The sequence below is a fragment of the Leishmania mexicana genome, chromosome 34 (genome assembly GCF_000234665.1).
Source record: "Leishmania mexicana MHOM/GT/2001/U1103 complete genome, chromosome 34".
Lineage (NCBI taxonomy): Eukaryota > Euglenozoa > Kinetoplastea > Trypanosomatida > Trypanosomatidae > Leishmania > Leishmania mexicana.
The window spans coordinates 1,131,770-1,149,960 of NC_018338.1; the positions used below are offsets into that span (position 1 = coordinate 1,131,770).

Genomic DNA, 18,191 nt, shown 5'->3' on the forward strand with positions numbered 1-18,191 from the left:
CGCGTTAAAAACGATGACAGAAATTGAAATGCAGCGATGGGTTACACGGTTGGCTGTCACAGACGTGACGAGCAATGAGGACGCGAGAAACGGCGCCCCTGACACACACAGAGCACGATTGCGTCCGAGCGGACGCGCAGCCAAACACGCACGTGCACACAGATGCAGCCGGTGTGTTAGGGGTGGCGAAGGGGAACGGAATCGCGCGCAGCAAAGAAGTTCATGAAAGCGGAGAAGAGAAACCGGTGCACGGCAGCACCGGTCGGGAACGGTAGACATAAGCCAAGTGTCTCACACACTCACACACTCACACACTCACACAGACAAGCCATTCCGCCGTTAGCCCGTTACTCTTCGAGTGGAGAGCACCATCGGTATGCTGTTGCTTTTCTCAGCCTCACTCACTCACTGCCATCCTCCCTTCTTCGCTGGTCTCGAGACGGAGGACCCTCTGAGAGACTTGTGCAAAAAAGGGAAATCAAAAGGTCGCTACTGCGTTGCACACTCCACCTGCTGCGCGCCACTACCATGCGTACTTCCCGCCGAGCGGCGAGAGCTGCCACCGCCGCCGCCGCCGCCGTAGCCACCACTCTCTTGGGAGGACCACAGGCTACGCTTCTGCTCTTCCAGCTGCTCGCGAGACTCGCGCAGCACCCGTGCCCTCACAGTGTTGCCGGGCGACGCGTCAGCGTCTTTCCCGGGCGTGCCAAACGCCTTCTTGATGTGTGCCTTCTGCTCATCGCTCAGCTTGTTGGGCATCTTGAGGTGGGTGAAGATATAGACATCACCGCGCTCCCCGGAGGTGCCAGGCAAGCCCTCTCCAGTTATCTTGATCACCCCTTCTGGCTTCAAAATTTGATCGGCCGATGTCTCCACGTTGACGGTGCGGCCGTCGAGCAACTTCAGCGGCATGTGCAGCCCCAGAAGCGCCTCCTGCAGCGTCACCTCCTTGTTAACAATGAGGTCGTTGCCGCGACGCTGAAAGACACGGTGGGGACTTAGCTCGACGTGCAAGTGCATGTCTGCTGGCGGCGCGCCAGGGATCGTGCCGCCCTCGCCGCGCACTACAAGTGTCACATTCGACGGCACCCCGGCTGGGATGTCAATGGTGACGTCCTGCGATACGGTGCGGTAGCCCTTGCCGTGACACTTGTGGCATTGATCCTCCGGCTTCGCCACTGTGCCGGTGCCGCGGCACCGCGGGCACTCGGAGATCGTCTGCTGCACCATGCCGGGGCCCATCCGGTGCTGTTGCACAACGTGCCCGGACCCGTTGCACTGGGTGCACTTAGGTTTCTCGGTCTTGCTTTTGGTACCGAAGCCAGTGCAATCCGAGCACACCTGCGGGCGGTTCACGCGCATCGTCTTGGTCACGCCCTTGTACACGTCCTCCAGCGTCAACCGCGTCCGCACCTCCAACGGCTGGAGTGTGGGCGTACCCTGGCGGCCACCGGGGCCGCCGCCGAACATATCGCCAAACCCGCCCATCCCACCCATTCCGCCGCGGAAAAACTCGGCAAAGATGTCCTCAGCGGAGCGGCCACCTGCGCCGAAGCCACCCATGCCTGCGCCGCCCATGTTCGGGTTCGTGGCCGCCTCGGATCCGTACTGGTCGTACACCTTCCTCTTGTCGGGGTTACTAAGCACCTCGTAGGCCTCGGCCACCTCTGCAAATTCCTCCTTGTTACCGCCCTGGTCCGGGTGGGTCTCTAACGCGCGCTTCCGATAAGCTTTCTTAATGTCCTTCAAGTCGGAGTTTCGATCGACGCCGAGCATCTTGTAGTAGTCTTTGTTGCCGCTCGAGTACGAACGGACGGGGGTGGTGGAAGAACAGAAGGTGCTGGGGGCACCAGGTGCGCCGGAAAGGGACGCCCCCGCACTCCAGGCGCAAGCTCTGCGCGCAGTCAACGCGGAGAGATGGCGGAACATGACCAACGTCAAGGCTCTGTGGAAATCCAAAAAGAGATCGCGACGCGAGAACGTACACGTCGGCGTGTTTCTAAGCGACCGTGCAACGGGTCAAAACAGCGAGGAAGGCGGAATAAAATAGACGGTGATGTGAATCCTGTGAAAGGCGAGAATGTCACATGCGAGAAGCGACCACGACTCAGAAGCGCGCCGCCGTCTGTCCTCCCCTCCTCCCCTTTGTTGGGTGGTCACCTTTGGTATCTGTCGGTCGGGAACCACCACGCGTCTCACCACTATGTTGCCTTTCAGTCCCGGCAATATCTGCACCGTAGAATGTTGCCGTATGCTCCTCCTCTTACCAGAAAAACAAAAGACGAAAAAAAAAAACAGACTTGGCCGTCACATGCAGCTCACACCCACACACCCACCCACACACGTGCAGGAAACAAAAAGAACACGAAAACACGCTTAGGGTCACACTAACAATATCGAAAGGACAAAGGAACGGTGTGAGGCGAGACAGATAGAGAAGGAGGGAGGAACGGACAAAGGAGGGGGAAGGAGGCAAAATCGAGATGAGACGAGAAATGAGGAGGTCTCTGTCTCTGTCTCTCTCTGTGTGTCTGTGGCGGGGGGGGGGGAGAGACGACTTTGTCCAACGAGCAAATGAGCAAAGGACGCACAAGGGCAAAGATGTCGGCGTGAAGACCGCTGCCGTGGCTGCTGTTGCGGATGTGCTTGCGGGTTGCGCGCAATGGGGACGCTAACACACAAAAACCCCACTGGTGCGTGTGCGGTGTGACCTGTTGCCGAATGTGGCTGTGCGTGTGTCTATGTGTGCGCGCGTACGTGTGAGTGACGCTTCAATCGCTGAGGACGTGGGGGTAAGAGGGAGAAAGGGGAGAAACGAACAACAAACAAAAAAGGCCCTTTTTACTGCGGCTGTTTTCTTTCGTGCCGTGCGGTGAAATCATCGAGCGACACTCGGCGACGCAATATGGAGAGAGTCGAATGTAGAGTGGTAGAGACGGGGAAGAGGATTCAGAGATGGTGCACAGGAGTTTCATGTCCGATGCAGGGTGACGCAGGCATCCGGTTCGGCGTGCTTTGATTTTCTTTCCTCTGTTCTGTTTCGCGATACCAGAAGAAAGGCGTTTTTTTTCTGTTTTCGCACATCGCGGCAGGTAGTCTGCTGCACATAACACGTGAGAGTGCACGGCAAAGCTTTCGCAGTACACAAGCAGTAGCGGTCCAACAAAAGATGCTTCTCACATTGAGCTGGTTGCTCACATGTCATAGAGAGATCTACAGTTGTTTCATATCCTCCACATCCACTTTCCGAACCAACTCACTATCGGCGACCAGAGCACAAGCGTGCCCACACAAGTTGTGCGAGGTGTAAGTGGGAGTCAACAGGGGGAAAAGGTTACACTGTGCAGACCAACAGCAGCAAGCAGAGGGCTGGGCAGCTTCACGAGAGATACGGAGACCAGAAAGTGCGTTGCTCCGCCTCACCTCTTTGTAAGTGGTGAGAGAGGTGCGGGAGGGAGGAGGGAAACGTTTCTACCCTCCATCCGACCCCAGGGACAGATTCACACAGACTCGCGTTGACACGATCAACCCTCCCCACCGTCCTGCTGCTGTTTGGTTTGAGCAGAAGAGAACCATCTAATTTTCTTTTTTTTTGCTGGAACGCCTATGTGGATGTGCGACAAGTGAGTACGAAAAAGAAGCGCAGGCATGAGGTCGGCGTATAGATGACCATCTCCCTTCTTTACAGGAACCACACCAACCCTCGCACCCTGTGTACCATCACCCTGATCATACACCCCTCGGCCCAAAAGTGCAAGATGGGAGGAAAAGACAAACTGAAAAAGTGCATGCTCGAGGTTGCCAGAGTGGAAGAAGACTCCCCGAGCGTGTTGAGAGGATGGAAAGCGTGGGGGGGAGGGAGAACCGAGAGGATAAACGAGATGGGGTGGAACGAACGCCCTTGACGGCGCTCACCGTGGTCCACGCACCGCTCAAGGCCATCTGCGCGTCCGCCATCAACCACCATCGCCCTTCCTTTCCCTTCTCCTCGGGGCTTTGTCCCCGTGGCAGGTTGACTTCCTTCTGTGCCAGAATGAGACAGGTCAAACACAGTCAAACACGTTATACAAACAAGGATAAAAAAAGAAAAGCAGGCCGGCGGTGGTGATCACAGCCAGTCATCACGAGCAGATCGAGCTTGAACGGAGTTCATCTGCGACATCGTATTACGGCGGGAGGGGGATCGTACCGAAATACACCAAAGAACGCATCCTGGACGGAGTACGCGCTCAGCTTCTCTAAAAAAAGCTGGCACGCGCTCCCCCCTCCACACACACACACACCTGCTGGCTTGCGTCTTGCAACGATGCGACTCTTTCTCTCTCGGAGGCAGCTCAGGCATTCGCGATATGCGCGCGGTAGTGGCAGTTCTCACTTCGGTGGTTGCCGCCGCAGTGCTTGCACGGGTTCGCACGGAAGCAGTTCGCGGTACTGTGCCCTAGCTGGCCGCAGCGGTCGCACTTGAGCAGCTCGGGGTGCTTCTGGAAGCAATTACGCGCCGTGTGGCCCATACCACCGCAGAAGGAGCAGCGCATATTGCCATTCAGCTTGCGGAAGCACTCCGTCTCCGTGTGCCCCTTGCTACCACAGAAGCTGCAGACCCCGCCGGGGCCAATGTACCGCTCCAGCCAAGCCGTGTTCACCTGAGCTGGCTGGGCGTCGGCCTCTTCGGTCACCGCATGTCCGACGCCGTAGTGCTGGACGTACTGCGCCGTCAGCCGCTCCACCGCTGCCTCCGACACCTGCTGAGTCAGAGACGGAAAGTACGTGGAGAGGAGGTGGATGTGCCGAACATCGTCGGCAGCGTACTCGAGGAAGTGCTCCGGCAGCGGTCGCGTATCCCAAACAGGGCGGTCGCCGACCATCATGGCTGTCTGTACGGCGGAGTCGCCCTCCTGCCGGTGGATACCGGCTACACTCTTGAGCACGTACGTCATGCCAGACCGCCGGTTCACGCTGCGCAGCTTCCACTGCACGGCGGTAAAAAGGAGCTGCAAATCCAGAACACGCTTCGGCGTCAAGTCCATCTGCGTGCTCAGTGCTTCGATGTCGCGTCGGCAGTCGAAGAAGAGCTTTCTAATTGTCTCGTCATGGAACACGGACCGGATAGCCTGCACGAAGACCGGCACTGACAACGAGAGAACGTCGAACAAGAACACGACCGGTACCACGTCACTGCATGTCTGCACAAGCGAGACACGACCAAGCTGAGGCGTCTTGATTGCCTCTGGGGTGCAGAAAGCCTCAACGTCGATGGCGATCTGCCGACTGCGCTGCAACACCTCAACGGCTTCTTTTAGTTCCTGCTCCGTGCTGATAACCTTGTATGGATACTTCCGAATGGCGGCACAGTCGCCAGTCACGGGACAGGAAGAGAAGCGTGACGACACGTGCGGCCAAGAAGTTCTTTCTGAATTGGTACTAACGGTACCACCGCTGCTGCTGCTGCTTACATCGATGTCATGCGTGCTCGACGACAAGGGCGTGCTCTGCGAGATCGTGCGTACGGGTGTAGCCACAGCACTCCGCACAAGCCCACGGAATGCAGGACGGGCGTAAAATTGACAGGCCCTCATCTTCCTGCGAGCCGGCTTAAAAACAGCAAATAGAGCGAGCAATGCGGTGGCTAGGGCGCAGAGGAACGTCCTTTTCACCTCTCAGATGGCAAACAGGCGCAGGGTCGTCTCCTGTTGCGGCAGACAACACTTCCGCCTTCTCCTTTTCACAGATCTACCGGAACGCAGAGACACGAACGAAACACAGACGACAGCGAGCACACCCACACCCACACCCACATCCACACCCACACAAAGTGGTGGCACGCCCTTAGAGAGAAAAGTGACAGAGGTGTGGGCAGGAAGGAGACTGTGGAAACACCCAAAACACAAGATGGAGAAGAGAAAGAAGAGAGGACGTGCAAGCGAGCACGCGGCGAGAGAAGAAGAGCAGCTTCACCGGATATGTCCGTGTCTCCACTTCGTTTCGCACACAGCGCGCACGCTCGTCCTTTTCTACCTTCTTTTTTTTTTGTTCTTTGTGAATTCTGGCAACGTCTTCTCGGTTACTCTTTCTGATTAGAGAAGCTACTCGTACTCGGCGAGAACGGATGATGGGGAAGTGAGCTTTGGGGGAGGGGGGACTGAAGCGCAAGGATGCTGAGGTGAATGGCAATGGGTGATGAAGTTGGCCGTGTGGTCCGAGACACACGCACAAGGGAAACAACTAAGGGGGAGTAATGGAGAGCGAGAGAAAGGGGGGACGAGGGAGATCCCCGTAGTCCTTACAGGCTTCGAAGGGGTGCGGCAAAGAAAGGCGGAAGCACCGCAAACACACCACAGAACGAAAAGGGACGTGATGGATGCGGGCACACGCACACCAGAGGCGGAGGGGGAGGCGAGAGAGGCAGGTAGCTGGTCAATAAGAGGAGAAGGGAGGAAGAATGCCAGGCAATGGTCTCGCGAAACAACAACAGCGCACAAGCAAAGGGGCAAAACAACAACAAAACCGCGCAAGCGCGAAACCAGGCGCGCACGTCTGAGACACCCCACAGCGGCAACGACAACACACACACAGGCACAGAAAAAAAATGTTGTAGGAGGTGGGATGTGAGGTGAGATAAAACAAATGGAAAGATGGCTTCACCTCCTCCCCCCGCTCCACTCTGTCTCTGTCTCTCCGTCAAGGGTCACGCGAGACTTCTTCCTGCAAAACTGACACAAACAACGCTGACACAGAGAGAGAGAAGAACCAAAGACACGCACACACACGAAGAATGGAACTCTAGATGAGAAGCGTACTTCCTCCGTGTATGCGCGCTCGCTTCCGTGTTTCGCAGAGAGAAGGAGTGCAGAGCTCAGACAGGGCGGAGAACGGCCCAACAACAGAAAAGGAGAGGGAAACAGCGCACAGTGAGAGGGACAGAAGATGTTTTAGAGAGCAGCGTTCGTCCCGTCAGTTGTGAACTACTGTGAACCAGAAAAGAATATGTTGGAGCTACCGCTGCGACAGCGGTGGGATAGGTGCCACTTAACCTGAACCCGACACCAAATGGAGAAGCAGAAACAAATGAAATGATTATGCGGTCGCTGCCTCCGTCGAGTGCACCGGCGAGACACACCCTGACACACTCAAGCGTTGTATTAGTGCCTTTGTGTGCGTATGTGCAGGGTTAGGTATGTGAGGGTGGTCGCGAATGTGTTTTCCACGACGAGCACCACCTGTATTGAAGTTGGTGTTGAGGAAAGCAAGCAAACACAAGAAGGGGCGTACAGAGATATGGAGTAGTGCACGGGACAGCAGTCAAGGAGACAAGAATCACCGCAATGTATAAAAAAAGACAGGAAAAGGAAAAAACATGCTCGGGCAGCGCGCGAGGAGGCGCGTGCATTTTTCGTTTCTGTCAACCTTGCTTTCATTGCCTGTGCACGTGCTTCATAGAAGACACGGACGAGGCACTTCAGAGGCGGCTGCAATGTTACCTCCGCCTTACGGTCGCTCATTCGCGGCGAAGCTTTGGCTCTCGGTGGAGTGAGGCCCAGTTCTCTTTCCTGTTGCCTCGGGCAACCGTCAGCCGCTTCACCAACTGGAAGAGAACTTGAGCGACAGGGATAAAGTTTTTTTTTTGTTCTCTGCAGACGTCACACACCCGCACTCACGTAACATCCGCATATGTACTAGCCGACATCCGCCACACGCGGGGGCTCTTCTATATTCACCGCCAGCGTGCTATCATCATCGTACTAGCATCCTCAAAATTCTTTGAGGCCAACGGTTAGCTCACCGTGAGCATGTCCAAGTAGTTGCGCATCATAAACCATAGGAGACCTTCCTCACCAACGGCGTCGGCTGTGGGGCGGTCCTCGGTCCACGTTGCAAAAGACTCGACAGACGGTGCGCGGCCAAAGATCCAGATCTCTGGCTCCAGCAAGAGGGAGCGCTGCTTTGTTAACGAGCGAGGTCCTTCATAGTGCAAGACGATCAGCGCCGCGTCCGTTGGGGCACTACAGGTTGGTGGGGAAACCACTATAGAGGACTGCTGCATCCCTAGGTACGTCCGTAGTCCGTTCTTCAACCGGCACAACAGTCCAGCGCAAGGGTCCACGTCACATCCAGCCGCCTTTGCAGGACTGCGCGGATTCAGCCGGCTCCCAAACCACGTGGGCCCCGGTCGAATCCCCCATCCCCACTCGTACCGCGCGGTGCCATACACACGCAGCATACACCCGCTCGGCAGCAACACATCCACATCGCGATTAGTCCACGAGTGCCGCACAACTTCGCGCAAATCACTCACTCGCGAGCGTAGCACCGGGCTCATCGTCACAACCGTGTCACAGTGGTCACGTCGAAGTGGGATGATGACGTAGTCGTGGCCGTCATACGTCTTTGGCGGTCGAGGTGCCCGGTAGAACTGGCCTGTCGGGGAGTACTCGATGTAGACGTGCCTCAGCCGCCCTATACCCTCGAACGTGTGACGAGTACGCTCAACGAGGTAGCGCAGAGAGGCCGGCATTTCCGCGAGGCGAATCCGGTCTCCCGAGCCCCACGGTGCTTTCATGAGCTGGATCTCCTCGGGATGGTCCGCAATGACCCGCGTATGCTTCAGGAATCCAAAGTCAAGCGGCGTCGACGACGCTGCGCTGGAATTGGATGAGGAGCGCCCGTCCACTTCGCTGCTTTCCAGTGCCTCCCTCTCGATCGCGAGTTGCACTGATTGTTCAACAGCGATGATCTTGCGCAGATCCACGGTGCTGCCGAGCGTGTGCGACCAGCGCTGAACTTCGTTAAGCAAAACGTTTCGCACCTCCGGCGGCAGAACATTGCTTCGCACGCACACCCCGATGTTCTCCTTTGCCGTGAGGGCGACGCCGTGTGCCCCCTCTGTCGAAGCATGGGCTGCAGGTGTGCTTTGTAGCTCGGCTCGCTGCCGCTGCAGCGGTGCCGCGACCGCCTCAGCCGCTGCCACAGCACTGGCCGGTGCAACGCGGCGAAAAAATTCCATATCGGCATCTGTCATGGTCGGGTACGCGGCGCCATCCGGGTCCATCAGCTCCTCTCTCCACTGGTACGCTAAGCGCTTGCGAGTGGCCACGAAGCCGCCAATGACGATGGTTGGAACCGCCAATGCGGTGTACCAGGACTGAATCCCAAGCATGGCGACGGCCTCACCTAGTCTGTATGCACGCTTGTTGCTTTAGTGCTTGTTCTGAAGATACACGTTGGCACACGCACATTGCGACCGCCAGTCCAGTGTAAAGATGCTGATGCCTCGGTCAGTGTATATGTGGCTAGCACACCCATCAGCCGAATGGCCACAAAAAGGGAGTAGAAAGCACAATACGTAAAGTGACGACACCGCAGCGGAAAGGCAGAGAAGAGAAACGGTGAGCAGAGTCGAGGCAGTACCGTTTTGACGTGGGCGTAATCGCTCTTTCAACGTGAGGTGCACATCGTGCAAAGGAGACGCAAGGGCAATGCCCGCGTGTGTGTGTGTGTTCATGCACACCAGCGAGTAAATCGCCCGGCTCACCCGTCAGACCTTTTCCCATCCGGCCAAATGGATGGGGGAGGGGGACGAGTGGAGTCCAGGCATTGCTAGAGTGACACCTTCCTCCCCGCCCCCCCCGCCATGACCGTGAGGACGAGAAAACATAAGCGTTGAGTGTACGCTGATTCTGTGCTTTGATCGCGTTTCATCATCCTTTGTTCATCGAGAACGTGAGCGTGATGAACACAAAAGGTAACGGGAGAAAAGCTGAGCGAAATATCATCGCTGACCTCCTCCTCACCTACTCTCTCCAACGGTGGCAAGCATCTGTGCCGTTCGAATTGGTCGGCGATCTGCACGCCTCAGCACACACACACAGACATACACACAAAACGCTGTGCATGGAATGGTGCGCGAAAATCTAGCCAGCACCGTCTGCTCGGCGATGAGAGGGTTCTACAAGCGACCCTGGCAGTTGGCGCAGAAACCGTTGACACAGATCAGCTGAGCATGGAAGAGAGAAGGCAAAGAGTGTGCGTTGCGATTGTGCCCCACATTCGCGGAGTCACGAATGACACCACACCTTATCACCTGCTAGCGTTTTGTTTGTTACTCTTTCGCGCAGGAGGTCGGCCCCTGCTCCTGAATTCTGCGCCTTCAGCACCACCAGCATCACCTTTTCGTTAAGTGCTTCCCTCTTGTACCTGTCTGGGTCAAAGATAAACGCCATGTGGCCGTGCTTCTACCAATGGTTCGTGGGCACGCCCTCGGTGGACAGCTGCGCGATCAGGGCCTTCACATCACACCCATCGCCACGCGTGCGAAAGCCTTCGCGAGATTCTAGTCGGAGACACCGCAGTCACGCGAAAGCACGATCCCTGGTCAATCAGCCGGCGTTTCGCCTTACCCGAGAACGGCGGGTGTGTACCACGCCTCCGACGCATCGCGGATGCGAAACAGTTTCCTGTGAAAGTGCTTTTCGGTGAACACCTACGCTACAACCGACGTTTCTCACGCACAAAATGGTATAAGCTCGCCGCACTGCCTCTGCTCTAAGAGAGTGCGTTTTTTTTTTCCGTGCTTCTCTTCGATATGTTTGCCGCCATGGTTTCCGACGGCAGCAGTCGCCCGTAGATCACAGTGATGTTGATCCTCACAAGGGTTGAGTGACAAAAAAAAGAGCCCAAGGCCCAGCAAGACAGGCGGAAGCAGAGGTGAGAGCACATGCCGTTCATTCCTCTCTCCCCTTTCTGACAGCTTCCGCACGCATCCTCCTCCACTCACAACAGTAAGAAGGCGTGACGCTAGGTCATCCTCGAACACAGGCTATGGCTGTCTATATACAGCACTGCATTGTGCTCTCTGTCATTGCTTGCTTCCACCTACTCTTCTACCACACACAAGTCAACGATTAAACGTATGCACAACCCCAGCTCACCCACCTCCGGGGCACGCGCGATGGCGTCTCTGTCGCCCGCGTAGCAGGCGACGGCGGCCTAGGTGCGCGCCGCGCTATTCCGTAACGGGGTGCAGTGACTCGTGCTTCCCGCAGCTGCGCCGCTCCCGCCCCTCCCTCGCGCTCCGCGTACCGCCGGGTGCTTTGCCTCGCTGTGGTGCACCATGCCCGCTGTGCTTCACACCGCCAGCGCGCAGTGCTCGCATTGGTGCCAGCCCGCGGCCGGCCTCCAGACGGCGTGCTTGCCTGAAGGACGGGGACTCGCTGCCTTCACCGTCCATTTCCGTCCGTGCCAGCGTGGTGTGTGTGGGAGGGGGGAGGGTTGGGGAGGGCGTGCCTGGATGGCCTGCCCGCATGCGCCGCGACCGTCAGCAAACTGCCGTGAGGCTGTGGCAGCGGGAGGCACTCCGCCCTCTTCCTCACTCGCACGCCTTTCACAGCCGCGGGGCCGTGTCCAGGCGGAGAGGGAGGCCGGTGCATGCGCACGTGCGCCGGCCCCGCCCAGAGCTCCCGGCCTGTCGCGCTGAGGATGCACACAAGGGGTGCCGAGGGGGGGGAGCCCCGGTGCTGCGTGTGTGAGGTGCACCTCAGTGGGGTGCAAGATGATGGCTTCCAACGTCGTCTGCTTCGAGAAGTCAGTGAATGCCACATCGCATGCGAGGCACCACGCCGGATCAACTGTTCTTATAGCCGGCACAAGCGGAGGTGCAGGCTCTGGTGAGCGGGAGCGGTGCTGCAATGCTAGCGCAGCAGTTGACCGCATGCCACCACTGCCCGTCATCCGTCGCTGCAGGAATGCAAAGTACGGACAGGAGCCGATGCGGATATGTGTGAGGAGGGTATCCCGTCGTGTCTTCAGCTCAACATCCATGATCTTTTGCTGCGGGACGGTTTCTCCCAACCATTGTGTATTGTAGCTTGCCGCATTGTCTTTCTTGGTTGGTGCTCTGCTCTACCGCAGCGAGCGAGAAAAAAAGCGGCATATCCCCCACGCTCGACGTCTGCCTTGTGTCATCACATCAGAAACAGCGGGGTGGCATTCGTGCCGCTGCCCGATGACCTTTTCCTTCACGCTCCAACTTGCTTTGACGTCAGCCGGATTGCTGCGCAGCACACGCAGATAAGCCAGACGCCGTCCCGTGCGAAAAAGAAAGGTCGCTCAACAGTGCCAGAAGCTGCCTGCTGCGCTGTAGCTGATACTGCAGGGAAGCAGAGGTCGGGGTGGCGCGGTTTTCACGACTGGAACAAAGATAAGGTGGAAAACCACAACAAGTGATTTCTCGAAAGGTGTAAACAATCCGTCACTGGCTCCGTCCCCCGGGTCAGCTGCGTGGAGGACGCGAGACGGTTTGCCAAGCCATCCTTGTGCGCACGCCCGGGACGGCACCCATCAGCGAAAGAGAGAGATAGGGGCAGAGAAGGGTCACGGAGAAAGAGTGATGCTCCCTCAACCATTACTCTCCTCGCCACACTCCGGCCGAGCTTCCTCCACCGGCTTGAGAGAAAACATTAGTTGAACGAACTCCACCGCAAAGGGTAGTAGAGAGGATTGTCGCGGCGACAAAAGACAGCGCTAACGCATGGTGGTGGGTGTGCGGACGGAAATCACATAAGGCGGAAAGACCTGGATTCGTGTCGCAGAATGTCCGCGCAAGGCCAACACGAGCGACGGTTCTCACGAGACCAGAAGGGCGGAACAAACGAAAAGTGGTCAGCGAGGCAGGCAGGGAAGAACAGCGAAAAGGAAGTAATGGGGGGCCCTATGCAGTGCCCTGCTCCTTCATATCCGCCTCCGCCTTCTCCATCATCATCTTCTCGTTGAGCAGCTCAATGTAATACCCGTCCGGGTCGACCACAAACGCCATGAAGCCGCTCTCGTCTTCGTAGTCGATCGGCACGTTATGCTTGCGCATGTCCGTCACCAGCTCCTTCACGTCCTCCACCCCAATGGCAATATGCCCGTACGCTTCGTCGTGCTTGTAGGATGTGACACCGTAGTTGTACGTCAGCTCCAGAACCGTCGAGCTCATCTCGGGGCCGTACCCAAGAAAGACGAGGGTGTACTTGTCCTGCGGAACATCCCACTTCCGTAGCACCTTCATCCCCAGACGTTCCGTGTAGAATTTGATGGAGCGGTCGAGGTCGCCGACGCGAATCATAGTGTGCAGCATACGACGAGACGGCATTTCCCTTGCCTTTGTCGAGCTCTTTGGTAGAAGAAAAACAAAACGGGAGAGAAAAAAGAAACTTGGGACGTCGAAGACAGCAACCGACGCGATGTGAGGCGAGCGAGACACAGGGAGAGGTGCGACAGGTGGGTAGTGCAGAAATCCTAGATACCTGGGCGCGTGGGGAATGTAGGATTCCGTCCACAGGCACGCGTGAGGAAGAAGGGATTGATTGGAAGGCGAAAGGGCGGAAAAAAAGGCGGTGCAGAGTGAGGCGTAGAGCAAGCGCATATGTGGGCAGCAGCAGACAGTCCAGATACCCTGGCAAAAGAAAACATCCATTTCGCTAACGTAATCCCTTGAAGAGGGACCCTTGATTCTGTCAATGTGTTGTTCTACCACACAAAAGTCAACGAATAAGCGTATGCACAACCCCAGCTCACCCAGCTCCGCGGCACAACGGCTACACTCTGGCCGTCCAGGACACACCGCCCTGCCGTCGAATCGCGCCGCGCACAGCGTCCCGCGCTCCGGGGCACGCGCGATGGCGTCTCTGTCGCGCGCGTAGCAGGCGGCGGCGGCCTAGGTGCGCGCCGCGCTATTCCGTAAGGTGGTGCGGCGACTGGTCGCATTGGAGTCTCAATATGCATCTGGAAATCGAACAACAAGAGGGCGGCGCATGCACGCTGCGGTGATTCTGTTTTTTTTTCTCAGCCACTGTCGCGCATTTCGTCACAAGGGATGAGGTCCACTCTTGGCCCTTGAGGAATACACAGACGAGACTAGCGCGCAGCGTTGCCCTTGCCTATTCTTTATCGTTGCTCCGTAGCGCTACAGTGACTTGGCAGGACGCAGAATGGCCTGCGAAATGGTCTATTGGTCCGGCACAAGCGATCGCGGACACACGCCGGAAATCACCAATCTGTAGCATAAGGAAAAAAAAACAAAGGGATCGGGAAAAGGAACGGGAAGAGGAACTGGATCGACGAGTTCCTGTTCGTTTTGTTTAGCTCCATACACCTGCAAAGGTCGCGCAGCAGCTCAGTGTGTTGTGCACCGATGTGCCTCATTGGGTGGGTAGGGACACAGCATGGTGAGATAATAGACATACAGATAAGACGAAAGGTGTGCATTAGCGCCACACAACAGTCCCACACCCTCTCCCAAAGAAAAAAAGAGAAGCAAACCACTTCGGGAGTGTGTCAAGCGATGTCGAGAGAGCTCGCTGTTTGTATGTGTGTGAGAGGGAGTTGACGGCGCTTCAACAGCCGCTCGTAAAGCAGAAGTCAGATTATTTCCATCACCCAGCTCGCTTGCCAAGGTGCGAGGACTCGAATCACAGTTTTCCTGGACTACGGTTCACTGGATCTCTGTCTCTCGTCGCTGGCAAGGCGGGAGCCGGTGAGGCAGCCCATGGTTGCTCGGCGTGTAAAGTGGCGAAACAACCTTTACGCCTTCGGCGTAGCGGCGAGCGCCGAGTTGTTGAGAAGTTTGGTATCGAGAGGCAACGGGCCGGAGACCTTTTCAATGAACAGCAGTGTGTCTGCTGCGAGCGCCACAATGGAGCCTCGCGGTGATGCCGTCATGTAAGCTGCGCGGTACAACACCGGACTGAACAATGAGACGTCCGTGCACGACAAGTGCCCAGTGCCGCGGTAGTCCTTCATCGTGTACCATGACGTCCTCATCACCTTCAGCTTGGCGTCGACTGCTGCCACAAGAGCGCTCTCCTCTGTCGTGCGCGGCTGCGCATCGACAATGGCCTTGACCTCCTCGAAGAAAGCGTGCTGCTCCTTGCTCCTCACCCACTCCTCGGAGAAGACCTGCAGCGTTGGGGTGGTGAAGTGGACCGATTGCTTCTTGTCGGTGAGCTTGTCGTAGAACATCGTCTTTCGCAGAGGGATCATCCACGGGTCGTAGACGACAGTGCTGGCGATGCTGCTCACTCCACCCCTTTCACTCGCGTCTTGCGTGTCATTCAGGGCCGCCGCCAGACACGTCGCACCGCCAAACGAATGCCCAACGAGGTGAACGCGCGGCTCCATTGCGATGTACGTGTCCACCGTCTTCCTGTCGTACCCCAGGGCGAGCAGTAGCTCGCCGTTGCGGATGCGCTTGATTGTGTTGAGGGTCTCTCGGATGCGAACCTCTAGCTGCGGAGCGCGATCCTCGGTGGTCCAGCCTATCTGGGTGTTCAGCGGAACGCGAAGGTCCCTCCCGGCGTCACGGCAGTAGGCAGCGCTGCCGTCCATGTGCGAGACAGCAAACACGATGGCCCCGCGCGCAGCGAGGTCCATTAGCAGAGTGCTGTACAAGTGCGGAAACCCGCCAAGACCATGGCTGAACAAGATCATCGGACGTGGGATGCCATCGCGCTGGAAGAGCGGCGCCGGATCCGCGTTGGACCGCATCTTCCTGCGCAGAAGGCAAAGGTCCTTCACCAGTACGTAGGGAACTTTAGTGTAACTGGCCATCCCAACCAGGTACCCGCGGTCGCCAAATGGAACGTACTGAATGCCACTCCGCGGCGTGCCGCTAGGCGTCGGGTAGACGACGGTGACGGGAGGCTTCATGGCACCTCGGTCACCACATACCTCTCGCGTGCCCACATTGAAGTTTCCCCCGAGTGGGGAAAAGCACTGCAAGGGCTGAACGTAGAAGACGGCGCACGTCACAAGTGAACCCACACACGTCATCACGAAGCATGTCTTCCAATCCACCCCCCATGCCGCCGCAAGGCACGACAGCAGCACCGACGAGCCAGTCGGCAGGTAGTGAATAGACAAGACGTAGTCTAAGATTGGGTGCATTGCGCGCGATGAGTGTGTGCGATTGTACGTAGAGAATATATATATATATATAATGATCGTTTGGCGCGTTGCTATGTGTAATGTGTAAATGGGATAGGGGTGGTGCTGTCACAGCTTGCCGGGGCAACAAAAAGGCGCGCCAAGGGCTTCAGTGCGAATCAGTGACTCACCGACAGACAAAAAAGCGAAAAGAGAAGAAGGCGCAACAACCATCGCACCAAAAACACAAAACAAAATACATGCAGAAGGGGTAGAGAAGCAAGGAAGGAGTGGGGGGGTCGAACAGACATCAAACACAGAGACACACCCCACGGTACACGTGAACCTCGTAAGCGTGCAGCATACTGCACCAGACCCACGGGAGGAAAGTGAGGATTGCGCACATGGCGTTGCTAGTGAGCTGTATGTCTGCGGTCACTCCGCAAGAGTTGGTAGGGTCGCACGGAAGGTGAAGTCGCCGGGTGGAAATTCGCATGAGCAGCGGTACATCACATCAATGCAGGCTTACTCCGTGTCTTTTTTTTTTGTTGTTCTACTGATCCTGCTTCTTTATGTCTTTGGCAGTGTGCATTTTGGTTCCACACTACGGCGCACCGGTGCTGTGACGGCGTAGCACAAGAGGGGCGCCGTGGAGGCACACACACACACGAGCCGCAGGCCTCCGTCTTTTTTTCCGAGGTTCCGCTAAGGCCCGATGCACGGCGAGTATACGGCCACATGCAGCAGATACTGCTTACAAAAACGGAATCCCGACGATGGTGCGCGCCTTGTACCTCTTGTACGCCTCCCCATAGTAGTCTGGTCGCTGCAGCGTGGCCTCCTCGTAAGCGATACGGGACCGGAAGAAGTACCACGTTACACCGGTGTGTACCACAGCGGAGACCGGGTTTGCCAGAATCCACTGCGCGCAACACGTGCGCCAAAACCATCCAAAATAGGCTGGGTGGCGCAGATACCGATACAGGCCATGCGTCACAAGCTGATGATTGGAGTGCCGCTCGTGCTCAATCATGAGGGAAAAGTTGGAGCCGCACTGCAGCATTGACACGACACGGATGCCGTAGAAAACAACGACAAGAAGGGTGAAAAGCAGCGCCGAGGCGTAGTTCACTCGCACGAAAAAACCAAGTACAGCATGACGAGTGGGGTCCAGCTTCCACGTCTCAGGGATGGCGTACAGCTCCACAAAAAATTCCAGCAGCGCCGTTCCACTGGCGATGAGGTACGGTGTCGAGTGAAACACCATGAAGGCATCGGGGTGGGTGTCGTGAGGGCGAGTGAACCCCGCCACAAGAAACTCCAAGACGTGGAAGGCAATATGCACAACAAGGATATACAGTCCAAGAGCGAACAGGCTGTCATCGTGTGTGTGCCATCCGTATGCAGCGAGAAGTACACCTGCCAAGGCCAGCACACCAAGGGCAAAAGCAATTAGGGCCGTTTCCAAGATGAGGTTGCGCTGCAGCTCACGATTGATGCGCCTGATGGCTTCCTTTTCGCCCGTCAACTCCTCTGGTGCGCTCGAGTGGCTCATTGCTCAACGGGGTCCTAGGCTTTGCAGTCGATGGGGTCCATTCAGGGAGAAGACGGATTCGCATACGCGCCCACAACGGCAAAGACAGCGGGCGTATTACCGGTCCAAGGCAGAAGTCACCTACACCCTTGGACCAATCGAATCCTTGATCCAGGTTTCCCATAACGAGGTGGCAACGAAATGAAATCGACGTGCGCGGAGAGAGAACAAGGGGGAAAGAACACGACGAGAACGACAAGGCCATTAACGCCCGAGTCAAGTGCTCATTCGCCAAAAAGGGGTGGGGTCGTGGAGGAGTAGCGTCACAGCAAGTCAGCCTTGGCCAGCCGGAGAGCATGGCGCCGCAAACGTGGAGTGGGCGCTCTTGTTTTCTCTTTTTGTTACTCGTGACAAGGGCACATGCTCATTGCTGCCATCACCGCGCTAATAAGCAAGTAGGCGGCGGCAGGTGAAAACCCCACCGAGCACGCCAGCCATGGTCAGTGATCGCTTCTCGTCTGCTGGATCGTGTGTTCCTTATTGGAGCGAGGTTGTTCCGTTTTCCTTTGTTTTTGGTGCGTGTTCATTCGTCGTTTGGGTGTGCTAGACCACAAACACAGACACCGCGGTCCATCAGATCGCCAACACAGGCAGCAGCACACGGATAGGAAAGTATGGAAAGGGAGGGTTGTGTGGGACACGGCTCGATGAAAGAAGAAAAGCTACCCGCACTCCGCGGTCCACGAGGCCACTCCAC

General features: G+C 57.0%; 6 protein-coding genes across 6 annotated transcripts; all 6 read right to left on the reverse strand.

The window, feature by feature from the left end:
- Positions 1-489: 489 nt before the first annotated feature.
- Positions 490-1,929, reverse strand: LMXM_34_2980 (putative chaperone protein DNAj; the record flags this gene model as incomplete). Its single annotated transcript, XM_003879245.1, has 1 exon — positions 490-1,929. One exon carries the CDS (start codon positions 1,927-1,929, stop codon positions 490-492), a length of 1,440 nt encoding a protein of 479 aa, XP_003879294.1.
- Positions 1,930-4,334: 2,405 nt separating this feature from the next.
- LMXM_34_2990 (conserved hypothetical protein) lies at positions 4,335-5,576 on the reverse strand (the record flags this gene model as incomplete). The annotated part of the gene is made up of 1 exon (XM_003879246.1): positions 4,335-5,576. The coding sequence occupies one exon, from the start codon at positions 5,574-5,576 to the stop codon at positions 4,335-4,337; it is 1,242 nt and encodes a 413-aa protein (XP_003879295.1).
- A 2,195-nt stretch (positions 5,577-7,771) lies between these two features.
- Positions 7,772-9,154, reverse strand: LMXM_34_3000 (conserved hypothetical protein; the record flags this gene model as incomplete). Its single annotated transcript, XM_003879247.1, has 1 exon — positions 7,772-9,154. One exon carries the CDS (start codon positions 9,152-9,154, stop codon positions 7,772-7,774), a length of 1,383 nt encoding a protein of 460 aa, XP_003879296.1.
- Positions 9,155-12,703: 3,549 nt separating this feature from the next.
- Positions 12,704-13,129, reverse strand: LMXM_34_3010 (glyoxalase I; the record flags this gene model as incomplete). The annotated part of the gene is made up of 1 exon (XM_003879248.1): positions 12,704-13,129. One exon carries the CDS (start codon positions 13,127-13,129, stop codon positions 12,704-12,706), a length of 426 nt encoding a protein of 141 aa, XP_003879297.1.
- A 1,430-nt stretch (positions 13,130-14,559) lies between these two features.
- LMXM_34_3020 (putative phospholipase A2-like protein) lies at positions 14,560-15,921 on the reverse strand (the record flags this gene model as incomplete). The annotated part of the gene is made up of 1 exon (XM_003879249.1): positions 14,560-15,921. One exon carries the CDS (start codon positions 15,919-15,921, stop codon positions 14,560-14,562), a length of 1,362 nt encoding a protein of 453 aa, XP_003879298.1.
- A 733-nt stretch (positions 15,922-16,654) lies between these two features.
- On the reverse strand, positions 16,655-17,455 carry LMXM_34_3030 (putative prenyl protein specific carboxyl methyltransferase; the record flags this gene model as incomplete). Its single annotated transcript, XM_003879250.1, has 1 exon — positions 16,655-17,455. The coding sequence occupies one exon, from the start codon at positions 17,453-17,455 to the stop codon at positions 16,655-16,657; it is 801 nt and encodes a 266-aa protein (XP_003879299.1).
- Between the last annotated feature and the right edge of the window lie 736 nt (positions 17,456-18,191).